We start from the raw sequence: 13,792 nt of genomic DNA, 5'->3' as shown, positions 1-13,792 counted from the left end.
TCCTCCGGCAGCTCCTTCCACAGACGGACCACCCGTACCCCTCTGAACCTTTCCTATCCGTGTCCCTGTCCGAATGTCGTTAATGTACCTGCCTCGACCACTTCCTCCGGCAGCTCCTTCCACAGACGGACCACCCGTATCCCTCTAAACCTTTCCTATCCGTGTCCCTGTCCGAGTGTCGTTAATGTACCCGCCCCGACCACTTCCTCCGGCAGCTCCTTCCACAGACGGACCACCCGTATCCCTCTAAACCTTTCCTGTCCGTGTCCCTGTCCGAGTGTCGTAAATGTACCCGCCTCGACCACTTCCTCTGGCAGCTCCTTCCACAGACGGACCACCCGTATCCCTCTAAACCTTTCCTGTCCGTGTCCCTGTCCGAGTGTCATTAATGTACCCGCCTCGACCACTTCCTCCGGCAGTCCTTCCACAGACGGACCACCCGTATCCCTCTGAACCTTTCCTATCCGTGTCCCTGTCCGAGTGTCGTTAATGTACCCGCCTCGACCACTTCCTCTCACAGCTCCTTCCACAGACGGACCACCCGTATCCCTCTGAACCTTTCCTATCCGTGTCCCTGTCCGAGTGTCGTTAATGTACCTGCCTCGACCACTTCCTCTGGCAGCTCCTTCCACAGACGGACCACCCGTATCCCTCTGAACCTTTCCTATCCGTGTCCCTGTCCGAGTGTCGTTAATGTACCCGCCTCGACCACTTCCTCCGGTAGCTCCTTCCACAGACGGACCACCCGTATCCCTCTAAACCTTTCCTATCCGTGTCCCTGTCCGAGTGTCGTTAATGTACCCGCCTCGACCACTTCCTCCGGCAGCTCCTTCCACAGACGGACCACCCGTATCCCTCTAAACCTTTCCTATCCGTGTCCCTGTCCGAGTGTCGTTAATGTACCCGCCTCGACCACTTCCTCCGGCAGCTCCTTCCACAGACGGACCACCCGTATCCCTCTAAACCTTTCCTATCCGTGTCCCTGTCCGAGTGTCGTTAATGTACCCGCCTCGACCACTTCCTCCGGCAGCTCCTTCCACAGACGGACCACCCGTATCCCTCTGAACCTTTCCTATCCGTGTCCCTGTCCGAGTGTCGTTAACGTACCCGCCTCGACCACTTCCTCCGGCAGCTCCTTCCACAGACAGACCACACGTATCCCACTAAACCTTTCCTATCCGTGTCCCTGTCCGAGTGGCGTTAATGTACCTGCCTCGACCACTTCCTCCGGCAGCTCCTTCCACAGACGGACCACCCGTATCCCTCTAAACCTTTCCTACTCGTGTCCCTGTCTGAATGTCGTTAATGTACCTGCCTCGACCACTTCCTCCGGCAGCTCCTTCCACAGACGGACCACCCGTATCCCTATAAACCTTTCCTATCCGTGTCCCTGTCCGAGTGTCGTTAATGTACCCGCCTCGACCACTTCCTCCGGCAGCTCCTTCCACAGACGGACCACCCGTATCCCTCTAAACCTTTCCTGTCCGTGTCCCTGTCCGAGTGGCGTTAATGTACCTGCCTCGACCACTTCCTCCGGCAGCTCCTTCCACAGACGGACCACCCGTATCCCTCTAAACCTTTCCTACTCATGTCCCTGTCTGAATGTCGTTAATGTACCTGCCTCGACCACTTCCTCCGGCAGCTCCTTCCACAGACGGACCACCCGTATCCCTCTAAACCTTTCCTATCCGTGTCCCTGTCCGAGTGTCGCTAATGTACCCGCCTCGACCACTTCCTCCGGCAGCTCCTTCCACAGACGGACCACCCGTATCCCTATAAACCTTTCCTATCCGTGTCCCTGTCCGAGTGTCGTTAATGTACCCGCCTCGACCACTTCCTCCGGCAGCTCCTTCCACAGACAGACCACCCGTATCCCACTAAACCTTTCCTATCCGTGTCCCTGTCCGAGTGTCATTAATGTACCCGCCTCGACCACTTCCTCCGGCAGCTCCTTCCTCAGACGGACCACCCGTATCCCTCTGAACCTTTCCTCTCCGTGTCCCTGTCCGAGTGTCGTTAATGTACCCGCCTCGACCACTTCCTCCGGCAGCTACTTCCACAGACGGACCACCCGTATCCCTCTGAACCTTTCCTATCCGTGTCCGTCCGAGTGTCGTTAATGTACCCGCCTCGACCACTTCCTCCGGCAGCTCCTTCCACAGACAGACCACCCGTATCCCACTAAACCTTTCCTATCCGTGTCCCTGTCCGAGTGGCGTTAATGTACCCGCCTCGACCACTCCCTCCGGCAGCTCCTTCCACAGACGGACCACCCGTATCCCTCTAAACCTTTCCTGTCCGTGTCCCTGTCCGAGTGTCGTTAATGAACCTGCCTCTCCGGGCCCCGACCCTTCAGCCCGTCTCTCTCCCTGCTTGCCCAGGAGCGGACCAGGAACACCATCTTGTCGAACCTTTGCCAGGAGCTGCACGAGAGGACGCGGGCCATGCTGGGCTCCGAGCTGGAGGAGAAGGGAGACGGAGCAGAGCGAGGCTTCCTCGAGAACTTCAAGGTTTGTCGGGGAGGGAGAGGCTGGGTAGGCGGAGGGGAGGCACTGGGGAGAGTCGGAGGTAGAGAGATGATTCGTTTCGCTGCCCTCTGCCGGTTTTTAAAAGATTCCATCTGCCCCCACTAATTTTTGGAATCAGTGGAGAAAAAAAGTAAAGAAATGTATTGACGCTAACGAATTATTACTGAATCTCAGTAAAACTAACCCTAACCAAACCCATCCTGTAAACTTGCACTCACCTAGTCCCACTGGCCCATATAACCATATCACAATTACACACGGAAACAGGCCATCTCGGCCCTCCTAGTCCGTGCCGAACGCTGACTCTCACCTAGTCCCACTGGCCCATATAACCATATCACAATTACACACGGAAACAGGCCGTCTCGGCCCTTCTAGTCCGTGCCGAATGCTTACTCTCACCTAGTCCCACTGGCCCATATAACCATATCACAATTACACACGGAAACAGGCCATCTCGGCCCTTCTAGTCCGTGCCGAACGCTTACTCTCACCTAGTCCCACTGGCCCATATAACCATATCACAATTACAGCACGGAAACAGGCCGTCTCGGCCCTTCTAGTCCGTGCCGAACGCTGACTCTCACCTAGTCCCACTGGCCCATATAACCATATCACAATTACAGCCCAGAAACAGGCCATCTCGGCCCCTCTAGTCCGTGCCGAACGCTGACTCTCACCTAGTCCCACTGGCCCATATAACCATATCACAATTACACATGGAAACAGGCCATCTCGGCCCCTCTAGTCCGTGCCGAACGCTTACTCTCACCTAGTCCCACTGGTCCATATAACCATATCACAATCACACACGGAAACAGGCCATCTCGGCCCTTCTAGTCCGTGCCGAACGCTGACTCTCACCTAGTCCCACTGGCCCATATAACCATATCACAATTACACACGGAAACAGGCCATCTAGGCCCTTCTAATCCATGCCGAACGCTTACTCTCAGCTAGTCCCACTGGCCCATATAACCATATCACAATTACAGCACGGAAACAGGCCATCTCGGCCCTTCTAGTCCGTGCCGAACGCTGACTCTCACCTAGTCCCACTGGCCCATATAACCATATCACAATTACACACGGAAACAGGCCGTCTCGGCCCTTCTAGTCCGTGCCGAACGCTTACTCTCACCTAGTCCCACTGGCACATATAACCATATCACAATTACAGCACGGAAACAGGCCGTCTCAGCCCTTCTAGTCCGTGCCGAACACTTACTCTCACCTAGTCCCACTGGCCCATATAACCATATCACAATTACAGCACGGAAACAGGCCGTCTCAGCCCTTCTAGTCCGTGCCGAACACTGACTCTCACCTAGTCCCACTGGCCCATATAAACATATCACAATTACAGCCCAGAAACAGGCCATCTCGGCCCCTCTAGTCCGTGCCGAACGCTGACTCTCACCTAGTCCCACTGGCCCATATAACCATATCACAATTACACACGGAAACAGGCCGTCTCGGCCCCTCTAGTCCGTGCCGAACGCTTACTCTCACCTAGTCCCATTGGTCCATATAACCATATCACAATCACACACGGAAACAGGCCATCTCGGCCCTTCTAGTCCGTGCCGAACGCTGACTCTCACCTAGTCCCACTGGCCCATATAACCATATCACAATTACACACGGAAACAGGCCATCTCGGCCCTTCTAGTCCGTGCCGAATGCTGACTCTCAGCTAGTCCCACTGGCCCATATAACCATATCACAATTACAGCACGGAAACAGGCCATCTCGGCCCTTCTAGTCCGTGCCGAACGCTGACTCTCACCTAGTCCCACTGGCCCATATAACCATATCACAATTACAGCACGGAAACAGGCCATCTCGGCCCTTCTAGTCCGTGCCGAACGCTGACTCTCACCTAGTCCCACTGGCCCATATAACCATATCACAATTACACACGGAAACAGGCCATCTCGGCCCTTCTAGTCCGTGCCGAACGCTTACTCTCACCTAGTCCCACTGGCCCATATAACCATATCACAATTACAGCACGGAAACAGGCCATCTCGGCCCTTCTAGTCCGTGCCGAACGCTGACTCTCACCTAGTCCCACTGGCCCATATAACCATATCACAATTACACACGGAAACAGGCCATCTCGGCCCTTCTAGTCCGTGCCGAACGCTTACTCTCACCTAGTCCCACTGGCCCATATAACCATATCACAATTACAGCACGGAAACAGGCCATCTCGGCCCTTCTAGTACGTGCCGAATGCTGACTCCCACCTAGTCCCACTGGCCCATATAACCATATCACAATCACACACGGAAACAGCCAACTCGGCCCTTCTATTCCGTGCCGAACGCTTACTCTCACCTAGTCCCACTGGCCCATATAACCATATCACAATTACAGCCCGGAAACAGGCCATCTCGGCCCTTCTAGTCCGTGCCGAACGCTTACTCTCACCTAGTCCCACTGGCCCATATAACCATATCACAATTACAGCTCGGAAACAGGCCATCTCAGACCTTCTAGTCCATGCCGAACGCTTACTCTCACCTAGTCCTACTGGCCCATATAACCATATCATAATTACACACGGAAACAGGCCATCTCGGCCCTTCTAGTCCGTGCCGAACGCTTACTCTCACCTAGTCCCACTGGCCCATATAACCATATCACAATTACACACGGAAACAGGCCATCTCGGCCCTCCTAGTCCGTGCCGAACGCTGACTCTCACCTAATCCCACTGGCCCATATAACCATATCACAATTACACACGGAAACAGGCCGTCTCGGCCCTTCTAGTCCGTGCCGAACGCTGACTCTCACCTCGTCCCTCTGGGCCACATAACCATATCACAATTACAGCACGGAAACAGGCCATCTCGGCCCTTCTAGTCCGTGCCGAACGCTGACTCTCACCTAATCCCACTGGCCCATATAACCATATCACAATTACAGCACGGAAACAGGCCATCTCGGCCCTTCTAGTCCGTGCCGAACGCTTACTCTCACCTAGTCCCACTGGCCCATATAACCATATCACAATTACAGCTCGGAAACAGGCCATCTCAGCCCTTCTAGTCCATGCCGAACGCTTACTCTCACCTAGTCCTACTGGCCCATATAACCATATCACAATTACAGCACAGAAACAGGCCGTCTCGGCCCTTCTAGTCCGTGCCGAACGCTTACTCTCACCTAGTCCCACTGGCCCATATAACCATATCACAATTACACACGGAAACAGGCCGTCTCGGCCCTTCTAGTCCGTGCCGAACGCTTTACTCTCATCTAGTCCCACCGACCCATATAACCATATCACAATTACACACGGAAACAGGCCATCTCGGCCCTTCTAGTCCGTGCCGAACGCTGACTCTCACCTAGTCCCACTGGCCCATATAACCATATCACAATTACAGCACGGAAACAGGCCGTCTCGGCCCTTCTAGTCCGTGCCGAACGCTTACTCTCACCTAGTCCCACTGGCCCATATAACCATATCACAATTACAGCTCGGAAACAGGCCATCTCAGCCCTTCTAGTCCATGCCGAACGCTTACTCTCACCTAGTCCCACTGGCCCCAAATAACCATATCACAATTACAGCACGGAAACAGGCCATCTCAGCCCTTCTGGTCCGTGCCGAACGCTTACTCTCACCTAGTCCCACTGGCCCATATAACCATATCACAATTACACACGGAAACAGGCCATCTCGGCCCTTCTAGTCCGTGCCGAACGCTGACTCTCACCTAGTCCCACTGGCCCATATAACAATATCACAATTACACACGGAAACAGGCCGTCTCGGCCCTTCTAGTCCGTGCCGAACGCTGACTCTCACCTAGTCCCACTGGCCCATATAACCATTTCACAATTACACACGGAAACAGGCCGTCTCGGCCCTTCTAGTCCATGCCGAACGCTTACTCTCACCTAGTCCCACTGGCCCATATAACCATATCACAATTACAGCACGGAAACAGGCCATCTCGGCCCTTCTAGTCCGTGCCGAACGCTGACTCTCACCTAGTCCCACTGGCCCATATAACCATATCACAATTACAGCACGGAAACAGGCCATCTCGGCCCTTCTAGTCCGTGCCGAACGCTGACTCTCACCTAGTCCCACTGGCCCATATAACCATATCACAATCACAGCACGGAAACAGGCCATCCTCGGCCCTTCTAGTCCGTGCCGCACGCTGACTCTCACCTAGTCCCACTGGCCCATATAACCATATCACAATTACAGCACGGAAACAGGCCATCTCGGCCCTTCTAGTCCGTGCCGAACGCTGACTCTCACCTAGTCCCACTGGCCCATATAACCATATCACAATTACAGCACGGAAACAGGCCATCTCGGCCCTTCTAGTCCGTGCCGAACGCTTACTCTCACCTAGTCCCACCGGCCCATATAACCATATCACAATTACACACGGAAACAGGCCATCTCGGCCCTTCTAGTCCGTGCCAAACGCTTACTCTCACCTAGTCCCACCGACCCGCACTCAGCCCATAACCCTCCATTCCTTTCCTGTCCATATACCTATCCAATTTTACTTTAAATGACAATACCGAACCTGCATCTACCACTTCTACTGGAAGCTCGTTCCACACAGCTACCACTCTCTGAGTGAAGAAACTCCCCCTCGTGTTGACCCTTAAACGGTTCCCTGAAAGTGGAGTCACGGGTAGACGGGGAACCTGGGGAGGGTTGTGCGACTGAGGGACCCAGGGGTACAGGGACACAGTTCCCTGAGAGTGGAGTCATGGGTAGGACGGGGACCCTGGGGAGTGTTGTGGGACTGAGGGACCCTGGGGTACAGGAACACGGTTCCCTGAAAGTGGAGTCACGGGTAGACGGGGATCCTGGGGAGTGTTGTGGGACAGAGGGACCCAGTGGTACAGTGACACGGTTCCCTGAAAGTGGAGTCACTGGTAGACGGGGACCCGGGGGAGTGTTGTTGAACAGAGGGACCCAGGGGTACAGGGACAACGGTTCCCTGAAAGTGGAGTCACGGGTAGACGGGGACCCTGGGGAGTGTTGTGGAACAGAGGGACACAGGGATACAGGGACACGGTTCCCTGAAAGTAGAGTCACGGGTAGACAGAGACCCTGGGGAGTGTTGTGGGACAGAGGGACCCAGTGGTACAGGGGACACGGTTCCCCGAAAGTGGAGTCACGGGTAGACAGAGACCCTGGGGAGTGTTGTGGGTCAGAGGGATCCCAGGGGGTACAGGGACACGGTTCCCTGAAAGTGGAGTCACAGGTAGACGGGGACCCTGGGGAGTGTTGTGGAACAGAGTGACCCAGGGGTACAGGGACACGGTTCCCTGAAAGCGGAGTCACGGGTAGACGGGGACCCTGGGGAGTGTTGTGTGACAGAGGGACTCAGGGGTACAGGGACACGGTTCCCTGAAAGTAGAGTCACGGGTAGACAGAGACCCCGGGGAGTGTTGTGGAACAGAGGGACCCAGGGGTACAGGGACACGGTTTTCTGAAAGTGGAGTCACAGCTAGACGGGGACCCTGGGGAGTGTTGTGGGACAGAGGGACCCAGGGGTACAGGGACACGGTTCCGTGAAAGTGGAGTCACGGGTAGACGGGGGACCCTGGGGAGTGTTGTGGAACAGAGGGTCCCAGGGGTACAGGGACATGGTTCCCTGAGAGTGGAGTCACGGGTAGACGGGGACCCTGGGGAGTGTTGTGGGACAGAGGGTCCCAGGGGTACAAGGTCACGGTTCCCTGAAAGTGGAGTCACGGGTAGACGGGGACCCTGGGGAGTGTTGTGGAACAGAGGGTCCCAGGGGTACAGGGACATGGTTCCCTGAGAGTGGAGTCACGGGTAGACGGGGACCCTGGGGAGTGTTGTAGGACAGAGGGACACCGGGGTACAGGGACACGGTTCCCTGAAAGTGGAGTCACGGGTAGACGGGGACCCTGGGGAGTGTGGTGGGACAGAGGGACCCTGGGGTACAGGGACACGGTTCCCTGAAAGTGGAGTCACGGGTAGACGGGGACCCTGGGGAGTGTTGTGGGACAGAGGGACCCAGGGGTACAGGGACACGGTTCACTGAAAGTGGAGTCACGGGTAGACGGGGAACCTGGGGAGTGCTGTGGGACAGAGGGACCTAGGGGTACAGGGACACGGTTCCCTGAAAGTGGAGTCACGGGTAGACGGGGACCCTGGGGAGTGTTGTAGGACAGAGGGACCCCAGGGGGTACAGGGACACGGTTCCCTGATAGTGGAGTCACGGGTAGACGGGGACCCTGGGGAGTGTTGTGGGACAGAGGGACCCAGGGGTACAGGGACACGGTTCTCTGAAAGTGGAGTCACGGGTAGACGGGGACCCTGGGGGAGTGTTGTGGAACAGAGGGACCCAGGGGTACAGGGACACGGTTCCCTGAAAGTGGAGTCACGGGTAGACGGGGACCCTGGGGAGTGTTGTAGGACAGAGGGACACCGGGGTACAGGGACACGGTTCCCTGAAAGTGGAGTCATGGGTAGACGGGGACCCTGGGGAGTGTGGTGGGACAGAGGGACCCCTGGGGTACAGGGACACGGTTCCCTGAAAGTGGAGTCACTGGTAGACGGGGACCCCGGGGAGTGTTGTGGGACAGAGGGACCCAGGGGTACAGGGACACGGTTCCGTGAAAGTGGAGTCACGGGTATACGGGGACCCTGGGGAGTGTTGTGGAACAGAGGGACCCAGGGGTACAGGGACACGGTTCCCTGAAAGTGGAGTCCACGGGTAGACGGGGACCCTGGGGAGTGTTGTAGGACAGAGGGACCCAGGGGTACAGGGATAGGTTTCCCTGAAAGTGGAGTCACAGGTAGAAGGGGACCCTGGGGAGTGTTGTGGGACAGAGGGACCCGGGGTACAGGGACACGGTTCCCTGAAAGTGGAGTCACGGGTAGACGGGGACCCTGGGGAGTGTTGTGGGACAGAGGGACCGGGGTACAGGGACACGGTTCCCTGAAAGTGGAGTCACAGCTAGACGGGGGACCCTGGGGAGTGTTGTGGGACAGAGGGGACCCAGGGGTACAGGGACACGGTTCCGTGAAAGTGGAGTCACGGGTAGACGGGGGACCCCTGGGGAGTGTTGTGGAACAGAGGGTCCCAGGGGGTACAGGGACATGGTTCCCTGAGAGTGGAGTCACGGGTAGACGGGGACCCTGGGGAGTGTTGTGGGACAGAGGGTCCCAGGGGTACAAGGTCACGGTTCCCTGAAAGTGGAGTCACGGGTAGACGGGGACCCTGGGGAGTGTTGTGGAACAGAGGGTCCCAGGGGTACAGGGACATGGTTCCCTGAGAGTGGAGTCACGGGTAGACGGGGACCCTGGGGAGTGTTGTGGGACAGAGGGACCCAGGGGTACAGGGGACACGGTTCCCTGAAAGTGGAGTCACAGGTAGACGGGGACCCTGGGGAGTGTTGTGGAACAGAGGGTCCCAGGGGTACAGGGACATGGTTCCCTGAGAGTGGAGTCACGGGTAGACGGGGACCCTGGGGAGTGTTGTGGGACAGAGGGGACCCAGGGGTACAGGGATAGGTTTCCCTGAAAGTGGAGTCACAGGTAGACGGGGACCCTGGGGAGTGTTGTGGGTCAGAGGGACCCAGGGGTACAGGGACACGGTTCCCTGAAAGTGGAGTCACGGGTAGACGGGGACCCCGGTGAGTGTTGTGGAACTGAGGGACCCAGGGGTACAGGGACACGGTTCCCTGAAAGTGGAGTCACGGGTAGACGGGGGACCCTGGGGAGTGTTGTGGGACAGAGGGACCCAGGGGTACAGGAGTTCGGTATTCTGTTCTGGTCACCCTGCTGGGGGAAAGATGCCCCTGAGCTGGTGGGAGTGCGGTGGGAGATTTACGAGGATGTTGCCGGGACAGGTCGGGCAGGTTGCGACTTTATTCCCTGGAGGGGAGTGGTGGCCTTACAGAGGGGTATGAAACAAGGAGGGGTACAGATACTGCAAATCCTGCTCCGTCCGCCGCTCGCCCGTCTCCCCCGTCCGCCACTCGCCCGTCTCCCCCGTCCGCCACTCGCCCGTCTCCCCCGCCGCTCCGCCGCTCGCCCGTCTCCCCCGTCCGCCACTCGCCCGTCTCCCCTTGTCTCGACAGAGAGCGATCCGGGGCCGGAGTCACTCGTTCGAGACGGCTGGGGTGCAATCGCGGCGCAGCGCGGGGACCGAGAGCAGCCTCGGCCAGGTACGCACGGTCGTCGCTGCGGGGGTGCTGGTGTCGGTGACGGGGGAGGGTGTCCGATGGGGGGATCCTCTACTTGGGGAGGGGTTGGTGCTGGGTGACTCTGGCAAGCACCCATGGGTGATTTGGTGGGCTGGAGACATGTCCGCAATGGAGCAGGGTGTGGGTGGGGTGGGAGAGGGGATAGTTGGTCTTTGGTATTTGTTTAGGCCGGACACCAGGCCCCTCCCAGTAGGGAAAGTGGGGAGGGAATATCTCTCTGCCTCTCTCTCCTCCCTCCTCTCCTCTCCTCTCTCCTCTCCCTCCCTCCCTCTCCTCTCTCTCCTCTCTCCCCTCACCTCCACTCTCTCCCTCACCCAACCACCTCCCACTCCCTCACCCTCACCTCCCTCCTCTCCTCACCCACACCACCCACCACAACCCACACACACAAACCCCCACACCACCCCACCCACACCACCACACACATCACACAACAACAACAAACCACCCCACCAACAACACAACACCCACCACAAACACACCACCACAACACCCAAACACCCACACACACACAACCCACCACCACCCAAAAACCAACACACAACACCACAACACACAAAACACCAACAACCCCAAACCACCCACTCACCTCTCCCACCACACCACCCCTCTCACACCACACCCACACCTCCCCAACACAAAACACACACAACACAACCCACACACACCAACCACAAACAACACAAACAAACCACACCACACAACAACACACTAACCACTCCCCCCTCACTCTCCACAACCTCTCCACTCCTCCACTCCTCACCCACTCACTCCTCTCCTCCACCCACTCTCCCTCTCTCTCTCTCCTCTCCTCTCCTCCTCACCTCCTCCTCTCTCTCCCCCCACTCCCTCTCCCTCTCTCACCTCCCCCCCTCTCTCACCTCTCCCACTCCTCCCACACTCCTCTCCCTCTCCTCCCCTCCCTACCACTCCCACCTCCCTCCCACCCCTCCTCTCTCACCTCCCTCCCTCTCCCTCCCCACTCACCTCCTCCTCTCACCCTCCCACACACTCCTCCCCCCTCTCTCTCTCCTCACCTCCCCCCCTCTCCTCCCTACCCTCTTCTCCCCTCCCTCTCTCCACTCCCCTCCTCCCTCCCTCTTTCCTCTCCCCTCTCTCTCTCCTCCTCCCTCTCCTCCCCCCATTCACCTCACCCTCTCCCTCCCTCTCTCTCCCTCCCACTCTCCTCCTCCCTCTCTCTCCTCCTCCCTCTCTCCCTCTCTCCCTCTCCTCCCCTCTCCCCCCTCCCCTCTCCTCTCCTCCTCTCCACTCTCTCTTCTCTCTCTCCTCTCCCTCTCCTCCCCTCCCCTCCCTCTTCTCTCCCCCTCTCTCTACTCCCTCTCCCTCTCTCTCTCCCTCCTCCCCCTCCTCTCTCCTTCTCCTCTCCCTCTCCTCCCCTCCCTCTCTTCTCTCCTCTCCCCCTCTCTCCTCTCCCTCTCCTCCCCTCCCTCTCTCTTTCTCCTCTCCCTCTCCTCCCCCCACCCTCTCTCTCTCCTGCCCCTCTCTCTCTCCTCTCCCTCTCCTCCCCTCCCACTCTCTCTCCTCTCCCCCTCCTCCCCTCCCTCTCTCTCCTCTCCCTCTCCTCCCCTCCTTCTCTCTCCTCTCCACTCTCCTCCCTCCCTCTCTCTTCCTCTCCCTCTCCTCCCCCTCTCTCTCTCCTCTCCCTCTCTTACTCCCACTCCTCCCCTCCCCTCTCTCTCCTCTCCCCCTCCTCCCCTCCCTCTCTTTTCTCTCCCCCTCTCTCTCTCCTCCTCCCTCTCTCTCCTCTCCCTCTCCTCCCTCCCTCTCTCTACTCTCCCCCCCTCTACTCTCCCTCTCTCTCTACCTCTCCCTCTCCTCCCCTCCCTCTCTCTACTCTCCCCCCTCTACTCTCCCTCTCCTCTCTCTCTCCCTCTCCTCCCCTCCCTCTCCCTTTCCTCCCCCTCTCCTCCCCTCCCTCTCTCTCTCCCCCTCTCTCTCCTCCCCTCCCTCTCTCTTTCTCCTCTCCCTCTCCTCCCCCCTCCTCTCCCTTTCTCCTCTCCCTCTCCTCCCCTCCCTCTCCTCCCCTCCCACTCTCTCTCCTCTCCCCTCCTCCCCTCCCTCTCTTTCCTCTCCCCCTTTCTCTCCTCTCCCTCTCCTCCCCTCCTTCTCTCTCTCCTCTCACTCTCCTCCCCTCCCTCTCTTTCTCCTCTCCCTCTCCTCCCCTCCCTCTCTTTCTTCTCTCCCTCTCCTCCCCTCCCTCTCTCCTCTCCCTCTCCTCTCCTCCCTCTCTCCTCTCCCTCTCCTCCCCTCCCACTCTTTCTCCTGTTCCTCTCCTCTCCTCCTTCTCTCTCTCCTCTCCCTCTCCTCCCCTCCCTCTCTTTCTCCTCTCCCTCTCCCTCCCCTCCTCCTCTCCCTCTCCTCCCCTCTCTCTCCTCTCCCCCCTCCCTCACTCCCTATTGGAGCAGAATCAGGCCATTGGGCCCATCGAGCACACCCCACCCATTCCAACATGGCGGTCTCACCATCCCCCTCAGCTCCAAATCTCCTGCCTTCTCCCCCATGACCTCTCGTGTGCCCCCGGCAGGCTGAGGGTAGCAGACACCAACAGAATCAACAAACTCATTCGTAAGGCCAGTGATGTTGTGGGAGTGGAACTGGACTCTGACGGTGGTGTCTGAAAAGAGGATGCTGTCCGAGTTGCATGCCATCTTGGACAATGACTCCCATCCACTCCATAATGTACTGGTTAGGCACAGGAGTACATTCAGCCAGAGACTCATTCCACCGAGATGTAACACTGAGCGTCATAGGAAGTCATTCCTGCCTGTGGCCATCAAACTTTACAACTCCTCCCTCGGAGTGTCAGACACCCCCGGCCAATAGGCTGGTCCTGGACTTAGTTCCACTGGGCATAATTAACATTATTATCTAATTATCTATGGTTTTATGTTACTATATTTCTACACTATTCTTGGTCGGTGCGGCTGTAACGAAACCCAATTTCCCTCGGGATCAATAAAGTCTGTCTGTCTGTCTGTCTGTCTTCTGGGACTCTGTCCTAATCAACA

General features: G+C 57.6%; 1 protein-coding gene across 1 annotated transcript in view; it reads left to right on the top strand.

The window, feature by feature from the left end:
- LOC132386570 (rap1 GTPase-activating protein 2-like) overlaps positions 1-10,724 on the top strand; it is a gene marked incomplete at its 3' end in the record, with an annotated part of 56,045 nt that extends 45,321 nt beyond the window's left edge. Inside the window, exons 6-7 of the mRNA XM_059958850.1 lie at positions 2,382-2,510; positions 10,638-10,724. Of these exons, the coding sequence (XP_059814833.1) occupies positions 2,382-2,510; positions 10,638-10,724 (216 nt within the window). The remainder of the gene's footprint in view (positions 1-2,381; positions 2,511-10,637) is intronic.
- Between the last annotated feature and the right edge of the window lie 3,068 nt (positions 10,725-13,792).

Source organism: Hypanus sabinus, unplaced genomic scaffold, assembly GCF_030144855.1.
Source record: "Hypanus sabinus isolate sHypSab1 unplaced genomic scaffold, sHypSab1.hap1 scaffold_1216, whole genome shotgun sequence".
In the NCBI taxonomy this organism is placed as follows: Eukaryota; Metazoa; Chordata; class Chondrichthyes; order Myliobatiformes; family Dasyatidae; genus Hypanus; species Hypanus sabinus.
This window is presented reverse-complemented; position numbering and strand designations above follow the sequence as displayed.